This window comes from Haliotis rubra, unplaced genomic scaffold, assembly GCF_003918875.1.
Source record: "Haliotis rubra isolate DU_JTF1 unplaced genomic scaffold, ASM391887v1 Scf52, whole genome shotgun sequence".
Taxonomy (NCBI): Eukaryota; Metazoa; Mollusca; class Gastropoda; order Lepetellida; family Haliotidae; genus Haliotis; species Haliotis rubra.
In genome coordinates, this window is record NW_025767213.1 from 1,408,708 (window position 1) to 1,425,306 (window position 16,599).

General features: G+C 35.9%; 1 protein-coding gene across 13 annotated transcripts in view; it reads right to left on the reverse strand.

Annotated features, from left to right (window-relative positions):
- The window catches only part of LOC124292543 (otoferlin-like), a 201,247-nt gene that overhangs the window by 41,695 nt on the left and 142,953 nt on the right, over nt 1-16,599 (reverse strand). For 10 of the 13 annotated variants that reach the window (XM_046729672.1, XM_046729671.1, XM_046729676.1 and 7 more), the window contains 6 exons: nt 15,999-16,169; nt 12,385-12,542; nt 8,709-8,756; nt 7,311-7,453; nt 6,091-6,179; nt 1,381-1,527 (listed from right to left, as the gene is read on the reverse strand). In XM_046729672.1, coding sequence (XP_046585628.1) covers nt 1,381-1,527; nt 6,091-6,179; nt 7,311-7,453; nt 8,709-8,756; nt 12,385-12,542; nt 15,999-16,169 — 756 coding nt within the window. The remainder of the gene's footprint in view (nt 1-1,380; nt 1,528-6,090; nt 6,180-7,310; nt 7,454-8,708; nt 8,757-12,384; nt 12,543-15,998; nt 16,170-16,599) is intronic. The other 3 variants (XM_046729677.1, XM_046729669.1, XM_046729678.1) reach the window with 1 other exon arrangement.

Sequence of the window (16,599 nt, forward strand, 5' to 3'; positions counted from 1 at the left end):
TCATATGGGATGAAGGAACCTCAACCACAAGTAAATAAAAAGGCAATGAACTCACACATATGACTTTTTCTATCACATACTTTTATCAATCACTGTAAATGAAGAAAATAATATTTCTAGAAACATAATTCCACTGCATATATACACACTAATGATTTTATGACTGGTAATGGGCTAATTCAACAATCTTTAAACATGATGAAAGTATGTGATCACATCAACACCTTATCTAAAACCAATACATTATAGAAATGCCATGTTGATAATGCATTTTTATACATAGGCAAATGATGATTAAATAAGTGATATGAAAACTACAATTCTTTGATTGGGTGTAACGTTACTACAAAATACTGGCATAGATTGATTTTCAGTTATGAGCAAAATGGTCTATTTTGACACCATTTTCATCATCACAGAAATATGGTGTACACATTTCATAATCAAAGAAAAGTCAAACCTATAAACTGATTACATTGATTGACTTGATAACATGAAAAGCCTCCAATATTAAAAACAATTGTTTTCACATGCTACACCAAGATGTGATGGATTGTTCAGATGTGAAGCTGTTACTGGATTGTCAAGCTGTAATACAGCTCTAATCAGACTGTTCAGCTCTATTTGAGTTGTTACTGGATCGCCCAGCTGTAATCAGACTGTTCAGCTCTATTTGAGTTGTTACTGGATCGCCCAGCTGTAATCGCCCAGCTGTAATCAGACTGTTCAGCTCTATTTGAGTTGTTACTGGATCGCCCAGCTGTAACCAGACTGTTCAACTCTATTTGAGTTGTTACTGGATCGCCCAGCTGATCAGCTGTTCAGCTGTAATCAGACTGTTCAGTAATCAGACTCAGCTCTATTTGAGTTGTTACTCAGACTGTTCAACTCTATTTGAGTTGTTACTAATCAGACTCAGACTTCAGCTCTATTTGAGTTGTTACTGGATCGCCCAGCTGTAATCAGACTGTTCAACTCTATTTGAGTTGTTACTGGATCGCCCAGCTGTAATCAGACTGTTCAACTCTATTTGAGTTGTTACTGGATCGCCCAGCTGTAATCAGACTGTTCAACTCTATTTGAGTTGTTACTGGATCGCCCAGCTGTAATCAGACTGTTCAGCTCTATTTGAGTTGTTACTGGATCGCCGAGCTGTAATCAGACTGTTCAGCTCTATTTGAGTTGTTACTGGATCGCCCAGCTGTAATCAGACTGTTCAGCTCTATTTGAGTTGTTACTGGATCGCCCAGCTGTAACCAGACTGTTCAGCTCTATTTGAGTTGTTACTGGATCGCCCAGCTGTAATCAGACTGTTCAGCTCTATATGAGCTGCACTGTAATGCAACTGCTATCAGACTGTTCACCTGATTGTTCCCTTACCTGTAGTGAATGTCTGTGCTCTGCATGTCATCTGAACCTTTCACCCAGCCTTTCACATAGATGTCACTCATCTTCTCTCCTGTGAAGAAAGCGTCATCTTCCAGCACAACATCATCAGTGTTCCAGATGATGCAGCGAAGCTCATAGCTGAAAAAGATGCAAACTCATCTGTACATAACCTCATACACTGTTCTTGCATTTGTCTTGAAGTAGACAGCACATACTATTGTTCACTGAAATGACTTGACTAGGGCATATAGAATAAGAATAGAATGTACAGTCAACCACCATTGTGTCGAACTTGTGGGACCAAGGGAACAGTTCAACTTCTCACAGTCCTCAATACATCCGTCAGATAAATGTAAGGAAATCGTCAGGGACCGAGAGATGAGTTCAACACAACCGAGATTGTCTCAACCGAGACATTGGGGTTCGACTGTATATACTTTCATTTTCCCTGTCACTCTATAATTAAGAGATATAAAGTCTTTATGTAACAACTTCAAATTCTATCAAAATGTAATAAAAAATCATAAGAAATTTCTGTTAATGATAGAGTCCATTGTATGATTGTGACTATATTATATGCATGTGTTTGTGAGAGGTGCCACCAATGGGGCAGGACACACTGACCTGCCACTGCATGTGTTTGTGAGAGGTGCCACCAGTGGGGCAGGACACACTGACCTGCCTGTGCATGTGTTTGTGAGAGGTGCCACCAGTGGGGCAGGACAGACTGACCTGCCACTGCATGTGTTTGTGAGAGGTGCCACCAGGGGGCAGGACACACTGACCTGCCACTGCATGTGTTTGTGAGAGGTGCCACCAGTGGGGCAGGACACACTGACCTGCCACTGCATGTGTTTGTGAGAGGTGCCACCAGGGGGCAGGACACACTGACCTGCCACTGCATGTGTTTGTGAGAGGTGCCACCAGTGGGGCAGGACACACTGACTTGCCTGTGCATGTTGTCTTACCACTAGTAAGTAAGTGTGTCAATATTCCATACAAATTAGTTGAATCCAAAAGAACTTTGGTGCCATTAAAATATAACAAATAAAACTTTTCTTCAATCTTCCAAAAACATTATGGTAATCTTTAAAAAAACTGATAAATGAGATGAACACATTAGCCATACATTCAGTGTCTGTGGGTTTTGGAACCCATTTGCAAAGTGAGCAAAGTGAAAATTATTAAGAGTAATTTGTCCCCGCATGCATTAAAATCTTTAGCCAATAATTTTGTAAAACAGTTAATATAACGAAATTAATGACTTACAATTCTTGAACATTATCTATTTCTTCATACACATATGTTCTTTCTTCATACTCATGTGTTAAACACATTTAGTTTTTGAAACATCAATAATAGTGTGTTTGTTGCTAACTAGTAGCTTCTAGCCAAATCCTATCAAGTGAATACATGTATTTAACTTTGGTTTCTATTCATTGCTTGCAGTACCATGCATCAGGAGACGCTGCTCCTCTCCAGCACACACACGGCTGCAGCCACAAGAAGGATGAAGTTTCCTAGTCAATAATCACATGACAAAATTCTTGCACATATGGGAAATTCCCAGATGGAAATCAAAGGCAGGCCTGCAAAAATATCACCTATTCAATATCTTCCTGAATAGGACAGAATTGTCTTATTTACATGTGAGATGAAAGGTTTGATTAGTTAGAAGTGCAAACTTAGGTGTGAATTATTTCTTTATTTATTGTAAATGCTGCAGTACAGTGATTGGACTGGTAGCTACCTGTGAAAGTCACTTCAGTTTCCAGTCTATCATGCACATGCATGGGATTAAATTGACAGATTTTTCCATTTATGTTTGTAAACTGAGGTTTCTTAATTATATCTTGCAAATCTTGATCTACCTGCTGGCATACTGATAAATCACTCCTAAGTAAATCTCATATGTATATCTAGTACTCTATCTGCCTGTTCTTTGATGCATCAAGGACAAAAATAATGCCTGATGTAATTCTCTATTTGTACTTGTACCACATGTTCCCGTGTTGTTTTAGATGAACAATTTACTTGCCTCTGAATGTGTTTATGACACGTCCCCTAGTGGGGCAGCAGAGGTTCAACTTTTCACAAACATCTGTTATCATCAGTGTTTGAGAGATATTCACACATAACTTATGATTTTGTTAGAATCAATACAGACAAACTTCTAACATGCCACTCAAAGAAGTCATAGTTAGAATCATATAATAGACTCATGATTTCTGATTTCTTATGATTCATGGAATGAAGTTTGTTCTTTTTTATTCAGACAAGAGATGTTTCCAGTTATAAGTTACAAGTATCTTTCTTTTGACAGAGAATATCACTGCAGTATAAAATGAACTTCCTCCTTAAATCCTTGAAATGCTCACACCAGTATGTATCAGGTTGAGCAGTATTAGCACTGCCGATTCCTGTTGTGAGGGCACCAAGAAACCACATACACACAGTAATGACCATGGCAGGATCTTCACCATGGACTCACACATAACCTTTATGAAAGGAAATAATTTTCCTTTGAGCTTATGTTCGTCTTCCCATTGCCTTAGGTGTACATACTGTATGGAACCGAAATTGCTATAATGTCATTTGTAGACAGAGTTTAGAGAAAAACAAATTGTAAGTAATTAGTAACACAATGTTGGTAATGGGAGACAACAACCTCCTAACCTGCAGGGGGTTATTTTCACTGCATTTGATGTTTTCCAACTTTGCCAGCAACCTGAGATGCAATGATTATTAGGATGGAGAGGAATTGTCTAGGCAGTATACCCTCCTGGCTCATGCAGGAAATACGCACAGAAACACCCACAGGCCATATTTGAAAATTAATATACTGACCTGTCATGTGTAAATAATTGTTCAACAACCATCAGAATCAGAAATACAGAGATTTGAAAATATGTGGGAATCTGTGAGTCATTTACATGTCATTTCTTCCTTAGGACATATATATATATAAAACTATTCTTGTTTCTCTTTTCCGCCCAACCCAAAAATTTGACCAACCCTAAGATTTGTTTGATTTGTTACACAAGAGACAATGTGCATGAATTTTTTACACTTCTAAGTTTTGATTTTCTATCGGAGAAAAGGTGCAAATTTCAACAGAAATCAAGGGGTTTGGGACATAAAATAAATTAAAATGTCAAAATATTTTGTTTAAAAACAAGAATATACTTTATGTGGCCTTACTGGGACAGTGTTTCTGGCTTTGCTATGTTAATTATCAAATTGTTTAGTTGGTGCATAATTTGAATGGAAATACTAGATCAGCTTCAATTAAATTCAATTTCTGAAATGCAAATTAAGAATGGTTAGTTTGAATGTAAATATTATGTATTTTGAATTTATTTTTTGTCTGTAGTTTTTGTTTAGCTATTTTTATGGATTCTTTTGGTGAAGTTAAGTGTGACAGTTTTCTTTGACCAATGAAGATCCAGGTTAAGATTGATCTTCAGTAACCCATATTTGTTGTAATAAGTGACTAATGTGATTATGTGGTCAGATTTGAACACTTGGTAGAAAACTATAAACATGGCTGAGTGGGGCATGAAACAACATACATTTTCCAGCTTAAAGAAAATCTGTTAAAATTCTCAAATTTGTCTGGCCTCACAATGAACATTGAAAAACAAAGTATTGGGTTTAATTCTAAATTTTCATTGAATTTATTAAATATCAAATACAAGACAGAATTTCATGAATTTGTTATGAATAAAATACATTAGTACTTAAAATAGTGATAACATTCAAAGTATTGCTAAACTGTGTGCTACATCAATTGGCAACTGAACATATATAACTCTGAAGAGAGCTTGACAGCATAAAGAGGCCTTAATAATGGGTTATGAAAGTAAGTCATGTAATTATAGATGCATTGAAAGAAAGGTAAATATGGGAAGACAGAGCCTTCATACACTTATATCTTAAATTCTCAGTGTTGAAATATTACCAATTTTAAAATACCGGTAGTCTTCGGTTAAAACTTTATCTGACTGAACTATCAACAAAGCGACACCCAACATTAGCATTCTCTTGGCTGTCAGTGTCTAGGTTTTGCAGTTATAAATATATTTGATATAGGGATATTCTTAGAATATTCAACAAGTTGGAATCTGAAAGTGAACTTTGTGTTTCAGGAAATACTATTAAGATTCATAGTTATGATGGTAAACATCAGATATAACTTAATGGCAAAAGCACAAAATTAGATAGGGACAGATCTCTTAAATATTACTTTACAATTATGGAAACAGACCAGTCATTGTATCTTTCTTAGATTATCTATTTTTTTCTGGAAATTAATTTGGTAAATTCCAATAGTTTCATTAAAAATAATGAAAAAACATGCTTTTGGGTTTGTCAAACAAAGTAAAAATGGTTTTGTTAAATGAAAATATCTAACATTTAATTTTGGAACTGCAAAAAGACAACACTGTCTTATTGTATTAAAATTAAATATGCCATTAAAAGATGACATACCAGATGAATCCAAAATCTTATTTCTAGGCTTATGGTAAATAAGCCTTACTCTGATGTACTTCAGTATGAGGGATATTCAGAGAGAATGTGACATATGCTCCAACTGGTATAAGAGCAGAGTGTAGACTTAGTTTCAGAGTTGGTTGGTGTGTGTGTTCATGAAGGACAAGGATGGTGATGTTACCCTTCTATGTTGAGGATGCAGCTTACCTCTTGGGCTTGCGTGGAGAGATGTCTACTGGTGCTGCTGGACAGGGCATATCCATGGGGAACATATCCACCCACATCTCAATCTTGCCCTGAAGCATACCATTCAGGTCTAAACAGTGTCAAACCATCTCAGTGTCAAACCATCTCAGTGTCAAACCATCTCAGTCTCAAACCATCTCAGACTCAAACCATCTCAGTGTCAAAACAATCAGCAGGAAGTTCAAAGTTCATGCAATTTTTCTGATATAGCTATGATCACAACTCAGTTGTAATTATATTAAACTTTCTAGATTTATTCCAGTTTCTTTATCTGAGTCTATTAATGTACAAGTAAGCAGAACTATATACATCAGTCTTCCATCAACACTTCCCCAAGATTGTGATGAGATATCCATGCATGTCTTGCAGTAATGAAGGAAATGTGTGGACATATCAGTTTGAATGATCAAAGCATCATTTACATAGGCCTACCTATTCATTAAACAGCTTCAATATACTGTGCAATATGTCACAAATTGCAGGTATGCATCTTCCTCAGATGACCACCCGCTGATCATGTCAGCTTATTTCTCAGCGTGAATGGTTACAGTGTGTGTACCATGATGTTTACTGAAGGCTGCTCTGGTCAACATCTTGTACCCAGGTTCTATAGTCAAACAAACCATTGCTGGACAAAGAAGTTTCTCCCTACTTTGTGGACATTGTCAACACTCAACATGTTTGGAGAAATTTAAAGCCATGCTTGAGGGTTACGATTTCAAACTTTGGGACAAATACACTTTAAAGGAGTGGGATTTGCAAAGACAGCAATGATTATTAGGATAGAGGTGGCAAAGCTAGATTTCAATATTGGCTTGCTTGGCTATCCAAGAGAGATTCCTGACCCTCTGAATGGTGAACATTCTGAACAGCGGAAGAAGGCGTGACTACACATGTCGGTACCAGCATCAGCATATCTTAAGGATTACTTCATTAGCACTTAGTCTGTAATGGGGCTTAGACCAGAGTCAATATGTGTAGTCTTCCAACTCAGGCCATTGTCAGAGGTGTGAAGACATGTGACTCCACCAACCTCTGGAATGTTCAGCTGCACTGAAATGGGATTCTTCAAATTCTTCATGTTTCAATTTTCAGCCTGGGCTAGATGCTCTTTGAAAAACATAGCATTCACTTAAGATTAAACTTGTTTGGTGGTGAGATAATGGCAAGGAATGTGTTACCTGTTCAATGCCTGGTTTCTCTGGGTTGTAGAGAGGCCGGGTCTCCACATGTTCAGGCACCAGTTTGCAGCCCACTTTGGGGATCTCCTCCCAGTGGTTCAACACAGCCAGGGCAAGATGCTCATCTGTTGCCTTCTTCACACCTGTAATTTAACACAACACTTATCGTACTCCATCTACAAGTGTAAGCCAAACATTACGGCAGAGATACAATAGGTTCTGTAGCTCACATTAGTAGGAATATCAATATTCATATACTGAAGGAAACAATTAAGGGAACACCACTTCATGGCAGTATTCCTTTATTTATTCTCAGATTTCCTCCCACAGCGCTATTCAAAGCTGGTGATGAAAACTGGAAAATATTAAAGGAACACTTTTGTTTCTCTCAATATATTTGAACCTACCACACATACAACAGGGGCTTGAACTGGAACATTGGTGGATGAGAGGAGAATCCAAAAATTATCTTCACCAAACAAAATGAATAATTTGATTAAATTCAGGTGAAAGTCAAACAGAAAATCTGATATACTTTTAAGACATATGTATTATTAATATTTATATCAAGTACAGATGACCAAAAATAATTAGCTAATGATCTGAGAACAAATCTCATTGTAGCAAGTTGAATAACAACTTCATTACAATAGGGCATACCGATACACATACAACATACAACAAGTTGAGAAGTCAAGGTTATAAGGTATGGTTATTTAGATCAGTACAAAAATAACATGGTATATATGATTAGTGTTTTAAACATTGCAACTGCCTCTGTATGCTTCTTCAACCATGACTTTACCCACTTTGACATTACTGTTGCCTGACAGAGATTTGGTGAACATTATTGATATTAAAATCAGAAATGTGTCTTTTTTTCAGCTACAATTACTGCTTTAGTTACTACTTCAAACAGACAACACCACATATAATGACTCAACAGAATAACAGTTCCACAGATCGTTTATCATTCCTTCTGATTTCAGATTCCAAACAGCCAGACACTTAAAACACATATTCATTTTACAAAAAGGGAAAAAAAGATATAGGATAGTAGTAACTGTTACAGATCATGGCAGATTCCTGAAGCTGAATGAGTGAGTGTTCTGAGTTTTAAGCATAAGGGTACCAGATGGAGACGTCAGCATACACAGCACCAGGAGTGGATAGGATGCACCAACAGTGGTGTACAGCAACACACGAGTTGTTAGGTATGTTATATTCAGTGGTGAGTTGATGATGTTGTTACAGCATCTGATGTTGTCCGTGTTACCGGCGTGACAACACACTGAAGGCAACCCCAAGTGAAAGCAAGTGGTAGACAAGACACCTGGTTAGTACGAACAACGTCATCACCCACTGTGGACCCTGGGTGTTCCCCGGGGGACAACTTACCCTTAGATTTTCTGCGTTTTTTCTTGGGTCTCCTATCCTCATCTTCATCTTTAATAAATAGTCATATTTAGGATGTTTACTTTGTACATCTTGTTCCAGTATTTCTACAGTTTTTTTTATCCAAAACCACACAAAACCTTTTCAACTAACTACCTACCCCACTTGCCATATGTTGGGCAGATTTTTTTAACTTTGATTTTTGTCTGACATATAATGGACCCACTTGAATGTTTTCATTAGGTAAAAAAATTGGTAAGCAAATATTTTTGCATAAACACTTCAGACCCTCCTCTGGCAAATGAGCACACTACCTATTCCTCCCTCTTCTACCAGGAAACTTAATGCTCACAACATGTGACAATTAATCTCTCAATTTTAAACTTAGCAAAACAACTTTAAAAACAAGAAGATAAACATAGCTGGGTCAAAGTTCAAACATGAGGGTCATATCCAAATAGAGGCTGACCCCAGTTAGGCAATCTGCCAATTTACGCTTGCAGCCTATCCAAACACATTAGTCATGGCATTTAACTGGGTCTGTCCACTTTCTCAGAGCAAGGCCTGCATCTAATTTATTCCTGTTTACGTTTCTGATAATCTGTTTACATGGCAAAATATTGTAATTTCCTTCAGTAATGACTGGCCATCAGCTTTACTGCAGAAGCAAGGGAGGCAAGTGTTTGCCCATGTTTTCTTCCTGGTGTAGGACTGTAACGCAAGAAGGCAGGACAAACGCTTAACTCAGAAACAATTGCTGACATTAGGGAAATGGCACGAAACTCAACTTAGGACAAGTGCCCGGACTATGCCGTTTATTCCCCATTAATCATATTTCATCCAAGATTTCTTTTATATGGAAACGTACAAACCATTGTGTCAAGAAAACAGCTTTACAATCACAGAGAAGCCATAAGCCACATCTTATTCCACTCAGCCACATACAGGTCTGGGGAACTATCCAAGATGTGATCAGACAACAAATCCAATCTTTACATTACAAGATGAAAGGCAGTAATACAAGATCACATCTCATTCGTAAATGAATTAGGTGGACATTTTAATTTCGTGCTGGATGACCTATAATTAGACTTTAAAAAAGTCCTTAGTTTATTGCAAAGTACAAAAATGTCATTTTATCTTTGATAAACTGGTCTGGAAGTGGAAACATAAAGTTTATCAAAGTTAATTGTGTAATTGTGACATCAAGAGAATATATAAAAGACAAGTATATTTTGGGGGATTACTATATATTTGGCAGAGAATGAACACAAGTACAGAAACGTGTGTACATACTCCTCTGCCCCACAAAAAGTCTGTGTTATATTTGTAAAGGTTATGACTATGACAATGTAGAAGCTAAAGCTTAAACATCAATATTTACTTTCATTTGTACAAGAAGTAAGAGATGACTAAGAGAGTGACAAAGCAAAACTGTTCATGAAATAGTGTCAGAAAATATTTGTGCAGAACAACATTAAATAAAGAAATACTCAAAGTCAACAGAAACAAATATTTGATAAGAAATAAATATTTAATGTAGGGAATTGATTTACAAAATAGTTGTATCACGACTTTGATGTTAGCATGAGGATTAATTGATTCCAACTTGAGACCTTTCCAAACATAACACCATAGATTTTCTACTATCTTTAACATTTCTTTCCCAATTGAGAGAGATTGATTAATACAATAAATCAATTAGGTGTACAATGACATTATCACATGTTTTCTAGAATATCCTACTGATGAAATATTATGTTATATTTTATTGCTATATGTCTTCAGTCACACAAAAAGGATAAGTGAACTTGCACCTTTTAGACTGTTTTTAATACGTCATAAAAATGAAAAACTGTATATATACAAATTGCTTTAACTGTTGTTAATGTACCACAGGATCGTTTTGCATTAATAAGCAATCCCATCAGACGAAACAAGTATCAAATTGTATAATCTCAAATGTTCAATTAATAGGGTAAATATAAATATCAAAAGTCAACATCAGAGATTGCTTCCAGTTTTTGCCATAACAGTTACTTATTCTTCAATATAACTGTCATATCCAGAAATTTAAAACAAAGTACTTCAAAATGATTGCTATTGCTATTAACAATCTTTCCCCCTCATTCAAGTACCCCCACCTAACAGGAACAATACTCTACTGGAGGTCAATAACAAATTCTTTTCTTTTTTACTGAAAACCATTAGACTTATACTTTAATTATACACTTATTACAAATAAAATACAATAGGTTTTCTATTATTATTATGTTTTACAGATTTAGATGAAAATGCAGCAGATATTATTATTGTTTTCTTAGCTCTACCTATGACATTTCCTATCTGTAACAGGAAAACATGTTCAGTTAATTTATCTGAGGTTGATATGTTCTACAATATTTTATCACTATCCAGATAACCATATTGTTCATTTCTTTTCATATTTGGAGGTGGTTATTTTTTATGGCCCTCTCACACTGCCATAAATAAATTGTTGTTTACTTAGCTGAAACTTCCAGAAAAAGATTTCATCAGACCATTAAATATGATAATGCCTGATAAAATCAATCACATTCAAAGCATAAATTATCTAAACATTATGATTATATGAATGAATGAATAAGTTATGCAGTTTGTCATTTATTAAAAATAAATGATATTGCCACGATTCAGCAAACAATGGTTTAAGTGATTGATGAACACAGCCAAACCTCCAATCCCACAAATCAGGCCTAACATCTTGGCATGATTAAATATATATTTCATTTATTGAATAACAACAGTCACTGACAATAAAGAACAGTGAATTTCAATCTCTGGATCTAACCGCAACATCCATGTATTAACTATCTGAGGTGACCATTCCCCTGAGACTTACACATATGGATTAATAAACACAAAATTTAATTAAAAATCCATTTCTGTTCTCTTAGTGTGCATAAATGAAACAATGTTTCAAATTTTAGGCCTCAGTAACTTCACCCAAATTTGAGTTTAGACCGATAATGGTTTGACATCAGAAGTTCAACTGTGGAAAAGCCCTTTAGAGACAAATAATGTGTGATGTAGTTGTGTCATGGAGCCAAATCGTCTGCCAGTCAGCTGATTGAGTTTGCTGTTTGTGTTTGAGTTACTCTTCATGGGACATTAAACTGAGAGAGATGTTCACGCAGGCTTGCCTTATTTGGAAACAAAACACCTCCATTTTGCCTAAAGTACGACTGACATGCAGCAGTCATATGGTGATCCAGTCTTCGTTTTCTGATATTTTCCTGTTTGATTATTTGTTATCAGTTTAATCCTATTTGTAATTTATGAAACTAACTGTGTTTATAAATATTTATCATTACCCGATGGAATAATTGACTTAGCTAAAAGGGTAATCTGACATTGAACATATCAATAATACAACTGCCCAATACATAAACTTCATTTTTACATCTTATCTGAAAATAGTATTCTTTAATACTGAATTCAAAATACTAGCAGTAATTACAAAAAATATATTAACATATAATACCAGAAAAAAAAATGATACAGCTATATTCATAATATCAAGACACAAATTGCCATATATTACATCATTTAAAAGAAAAATCATATCACATTAAATAAAATTTTACTCTAAAGTATGAAGAACTATTTAATGCCATGATTTGTGATCATAAACTTTTACCATTTTCATCTTCGATCTCAAGTGGTGCAGTGAAGATCCTGTTTGCAACCCTGACCTTGCCGGCCTGGTAGTGGGGTCCATCCACCTTGCCATCCTTACACATCTTCATCAAGATCTGGGTTGGTTTCTGGGGATCCCGCCAGGCGTTGTAACCATGCCTGCAATAGTACATGGTCACTAGTCTGTCATGCAATATACACCAATATATAAAATATATAAAAACAAAATTGCATATAAGAAGGAAGTTATTTGCATGACTGAATAATGTTCTGCATGCATATTTGTGACAGTTACCAAAACCTTTAGCATGTGTACTTCATCATACGCACACATCCTGCATAGTAAGACATATATAATTCTGTTATATTTATTATAAAAAAAAAGAAGAAAAAAATGAAAGTGATTACATTGCATTTCATCTGCTAACCAAACAATCGTTTCTGCATGTACCCCTCCCCCCCTCTTGAAAAGTGACAAACACCGACACACATACAGTGATCAGATCCTTGGGTGATTGATGATAGTGGGGGGTGGGGCTGGGGTTTGATTATTGCACTGGACGATGTTGCTGAGTTTGTACTGTTATCATGTGTGTGTGTTACAGATTAATCTAGCTGTGTGAGAATGAAGGTATTGTTGACATGTTTATAACAATTGACTTGAAGATGTTTGCATTGATGAAGGTATCAACTTAAAAACTGATGTTTATAGTTCACATATATACTAGCATAAATTTATGTGAAGTGTTCATACTTAGTTTTATATTCATACCTCCATAACCGAGAAATATTGAAATTAGTTCTTGATATTTTTTTATGATAGATTGTTAGAAGTGTCACTATTTCAGTCCCTAATACACAAAGGCAAGAAGACAGGAAGCTGTGTGGTGCTGTAAGTATTCCATCTCACTAAAATAATCAAATTTAAAAATTAATAATTACAAGTCTAAAATATTAATTGTCAGCTGCTCATAATCATCTGATTCAAACACATATTGTAAACTTACAGATAAAACACACAATTATATAATCATATACATATACATCTATATAATCATCTTCCACACAGAGAAGTGGGCGGAGCAACCACAACCACACAACTAAAGTGATGGGTGTATTGGTGGAGAAAACTAACTGTCATAATGACCAAAGTTTGACATAAACTTGACATCATATAAAGACAAAACTGGAGAGGGCAAGTTAATTTTGTGCTTCCCTGTCACTGGGAATAACACAGAATGTTAATATTGAAACTTCTGGTGTTATTACCACTATGTGGACCGACTGCATCCCTGGACTATTATAGAATTAAAGTGCCTGTATCTTCCCCAATTTGTCTCAACTCATGAGATTAACCCTTGTAATAAGATAAATGTTACTTTGAGGAAACAGTTTGATTGGATGAGTGGCTCTCCCATGGGAAGGAGGAAAAGTACCATTCCCCCTGTCCCCCACATGACAATTTTGTGCAATTTCCATTCAATTTCCTCCCCATTATAGACTGTCAAAATTAATTTTCTTGATTAAAGTGAAGTGTCCAGAGCTTGTGATCTTCTGCCCTCCCAGGCACTGTAAAGATAATGTTTACAAGACAACAAACAAATTGGACAGAAAAGCCTCAGTTGGAGACGTTTTTAATCATTCTTCAGTCTGACAAAATTTCCACTTTATTGACTTTGCTTAAGTAATATTATTCACTTTCTTATCTTTGTAGGAGGTAGTTGTTAATATATAATTCTTAAACTGTTCAGTATTAAATTTCCCCCAAGATTACACTTTTTCTCCACAAATTGAGAAGTTAATACAATTCAATATTTTTGATTTCAGCATTATTTAGAAGAAATTCCTGAATTCCATGGTGAATATGTGAAATGAGAAAAAATAATGTTTCTGACGGAAATCTATTCAAACATTTCCTAGTTTCTTATACAACATACACAAAGAGGAAATTAAGGTTAAGGTCAAAACACATTTGCTGTAAAAACTTGGAATTAACATCATACTGAGCCTCATTTAATAGCTTAGGGCTTTCGGTCTGAGAACACTTGGTGTTGTAACATGACCGTCTGATTGAGAATATTAATATTGATTGAAATTTCACAAAGTTTCATGCTGTAAAGGTTCAATATTTAAAAGCCAGAAGATTTACACATCAGTGCAAAATCTTTTTTCTTCTAAGAAAACATATATCAATTCTATTTTTATCTTGCTCAAGCAAATTCTTTTCTTATTTTGAATTCATGTATATGTACATTTCTTGGTCTCATTACATAGTCTTGGCAATTCCAAATCTAATCTGTTTGAAAAAGAAGACTTTTAAATCATAAATTAACAAAAAAGGTTGTATTTGTTAACCAAATCTCACTGTTAGTGACTTGTCTGGGAATAGATAAAACCATCCACTAATGACGCAAAAATTAAATGCTGAAAATATGCTGGAGAGACCTCTCCCATCCTTTTTCCTTGTAGGTAGCTGTCACTCAAACATGAGCAGCCAAGAGATAAAGAAGAAATTAGTATGGTGAATGACAGGGATCACACCCAGTGCATCCTGCCTGGTTATCAACCACAAATGAAGTGAAAACCAATCTACCTTGAGAGAAAGGTCTTGGGGATTGCCTGTACAAACATCAAAATTTGACAAAGTGCCATTCCTCATTCAAAGAACATTTCTACCCAGATTCTTTAGCACAATGTGACAAGCGGGAATTTCAGCCATGTTACAATCATTTCCGCAGTCATTATATTTGGCCATGTTCAAGTTCCATAAATACTGATTCAGAACTTGCTTGCCAATTTGTCTTCTTTTGTTTTTTCAAGTAACAAAAAAAATTGATCGCTAGGCCCTATGTGGTATGTGTAGATAAACAGTTAGCAAGTCGACTGGGAGCTTGGCCTTTCATGTTGCAGCCTCATTCAAGGGAACTGTCGCTTAATTGAGGCCGTCTCTCTAATGAGGTAAAGAAACAGTGTTTTGATCTCACACCTTATCAAATCTACTTGTCATCATTAACAAATTTCTTCACACCCAGAGGGGATGTGTTGACATGGCTGATGAAGACGTCAGGGCCACAAGATCAGATTACCTCCCCTGAATGTCCCATGATGCCACTGCACCTCATGCCTAAAACTCACTCAATTAGAAACATTGTTACAAACCTCTAAGATGGTTAATTGAATAAATTAGCCAAGGATTTGCTTCTTACTCACAGGGAAGCATGCATGTCTGGTTATAGCCCAGTACAATAATGACAAGACATTCAGTTTTCTATGTCAGCCTCTCAGCTAAAAAATAATTATGATTTAAGTTTGCTATTTTGATGAACACCATTGCCATCTGGAGCTCCCAGGTGTATGGTGCATGCGGCATCAACTATGGTTTTTAGTTTTAGAATGGTATCATAGCACATTCTAGCTGGTATTATATAAAACAATATAAACATGTAACCGTGATTGAAAAGCGAACCTATACGTTTTCTGAATTATATTTTTTACATCTTGCATTGAAAGTGAACCAGGTCAAATTACAAGGGCTTCAAGGGGGAAGCACTTGAAATGTATGTTGCATGATTATAAAATCCCACAAAGAACCACTAAAATAAATTTTTCACTTACAGTTCATATTTTTGAGCCAGTCCACAAGTGGCCCGATGCCGACTGTAGAACCTGTTTTCCAGATCAATCTTACTCTCGCCTATGAGGTCATCCATTCCAACCAGGTCCCAGTCAAACACCTGTACTGACAGCAGGGACTCCATAGGGAACGTGGCTTCAATCTCAACACACCTGCAAAATATAGGCAATAAAACATTTACTGAAGGGTCAGTCTCAACACACCTGCACAATAGAGGCAATAAAACATTTACTGAAGGGTCAGTCTCAACACACCTGCACAAAAGGGGCAATAAAACATTTACTGAAGGGTCAGTCTCAACATACCTGCACAAAAGGGGCAATATAACATTTCTACTGAAGGGTCAGTCTCAACACACCTGCACAAAAGGGGCAATAAAACATTTACTGAAGGGTCAGTCTCAACACACCTGCACAAAAGGGGCAATATAACATTTCTACTGAAGGGTCAGTCTCAACACACCTGCACAATATAGGTAATAAAACATTTACTGAAGGGTCAATCTCAACACCCCTGCAAAATATAGGCAATAAAACATTTACTGAAGGGTCAGTCTCAACACATCTGCACAATATAGGCAAT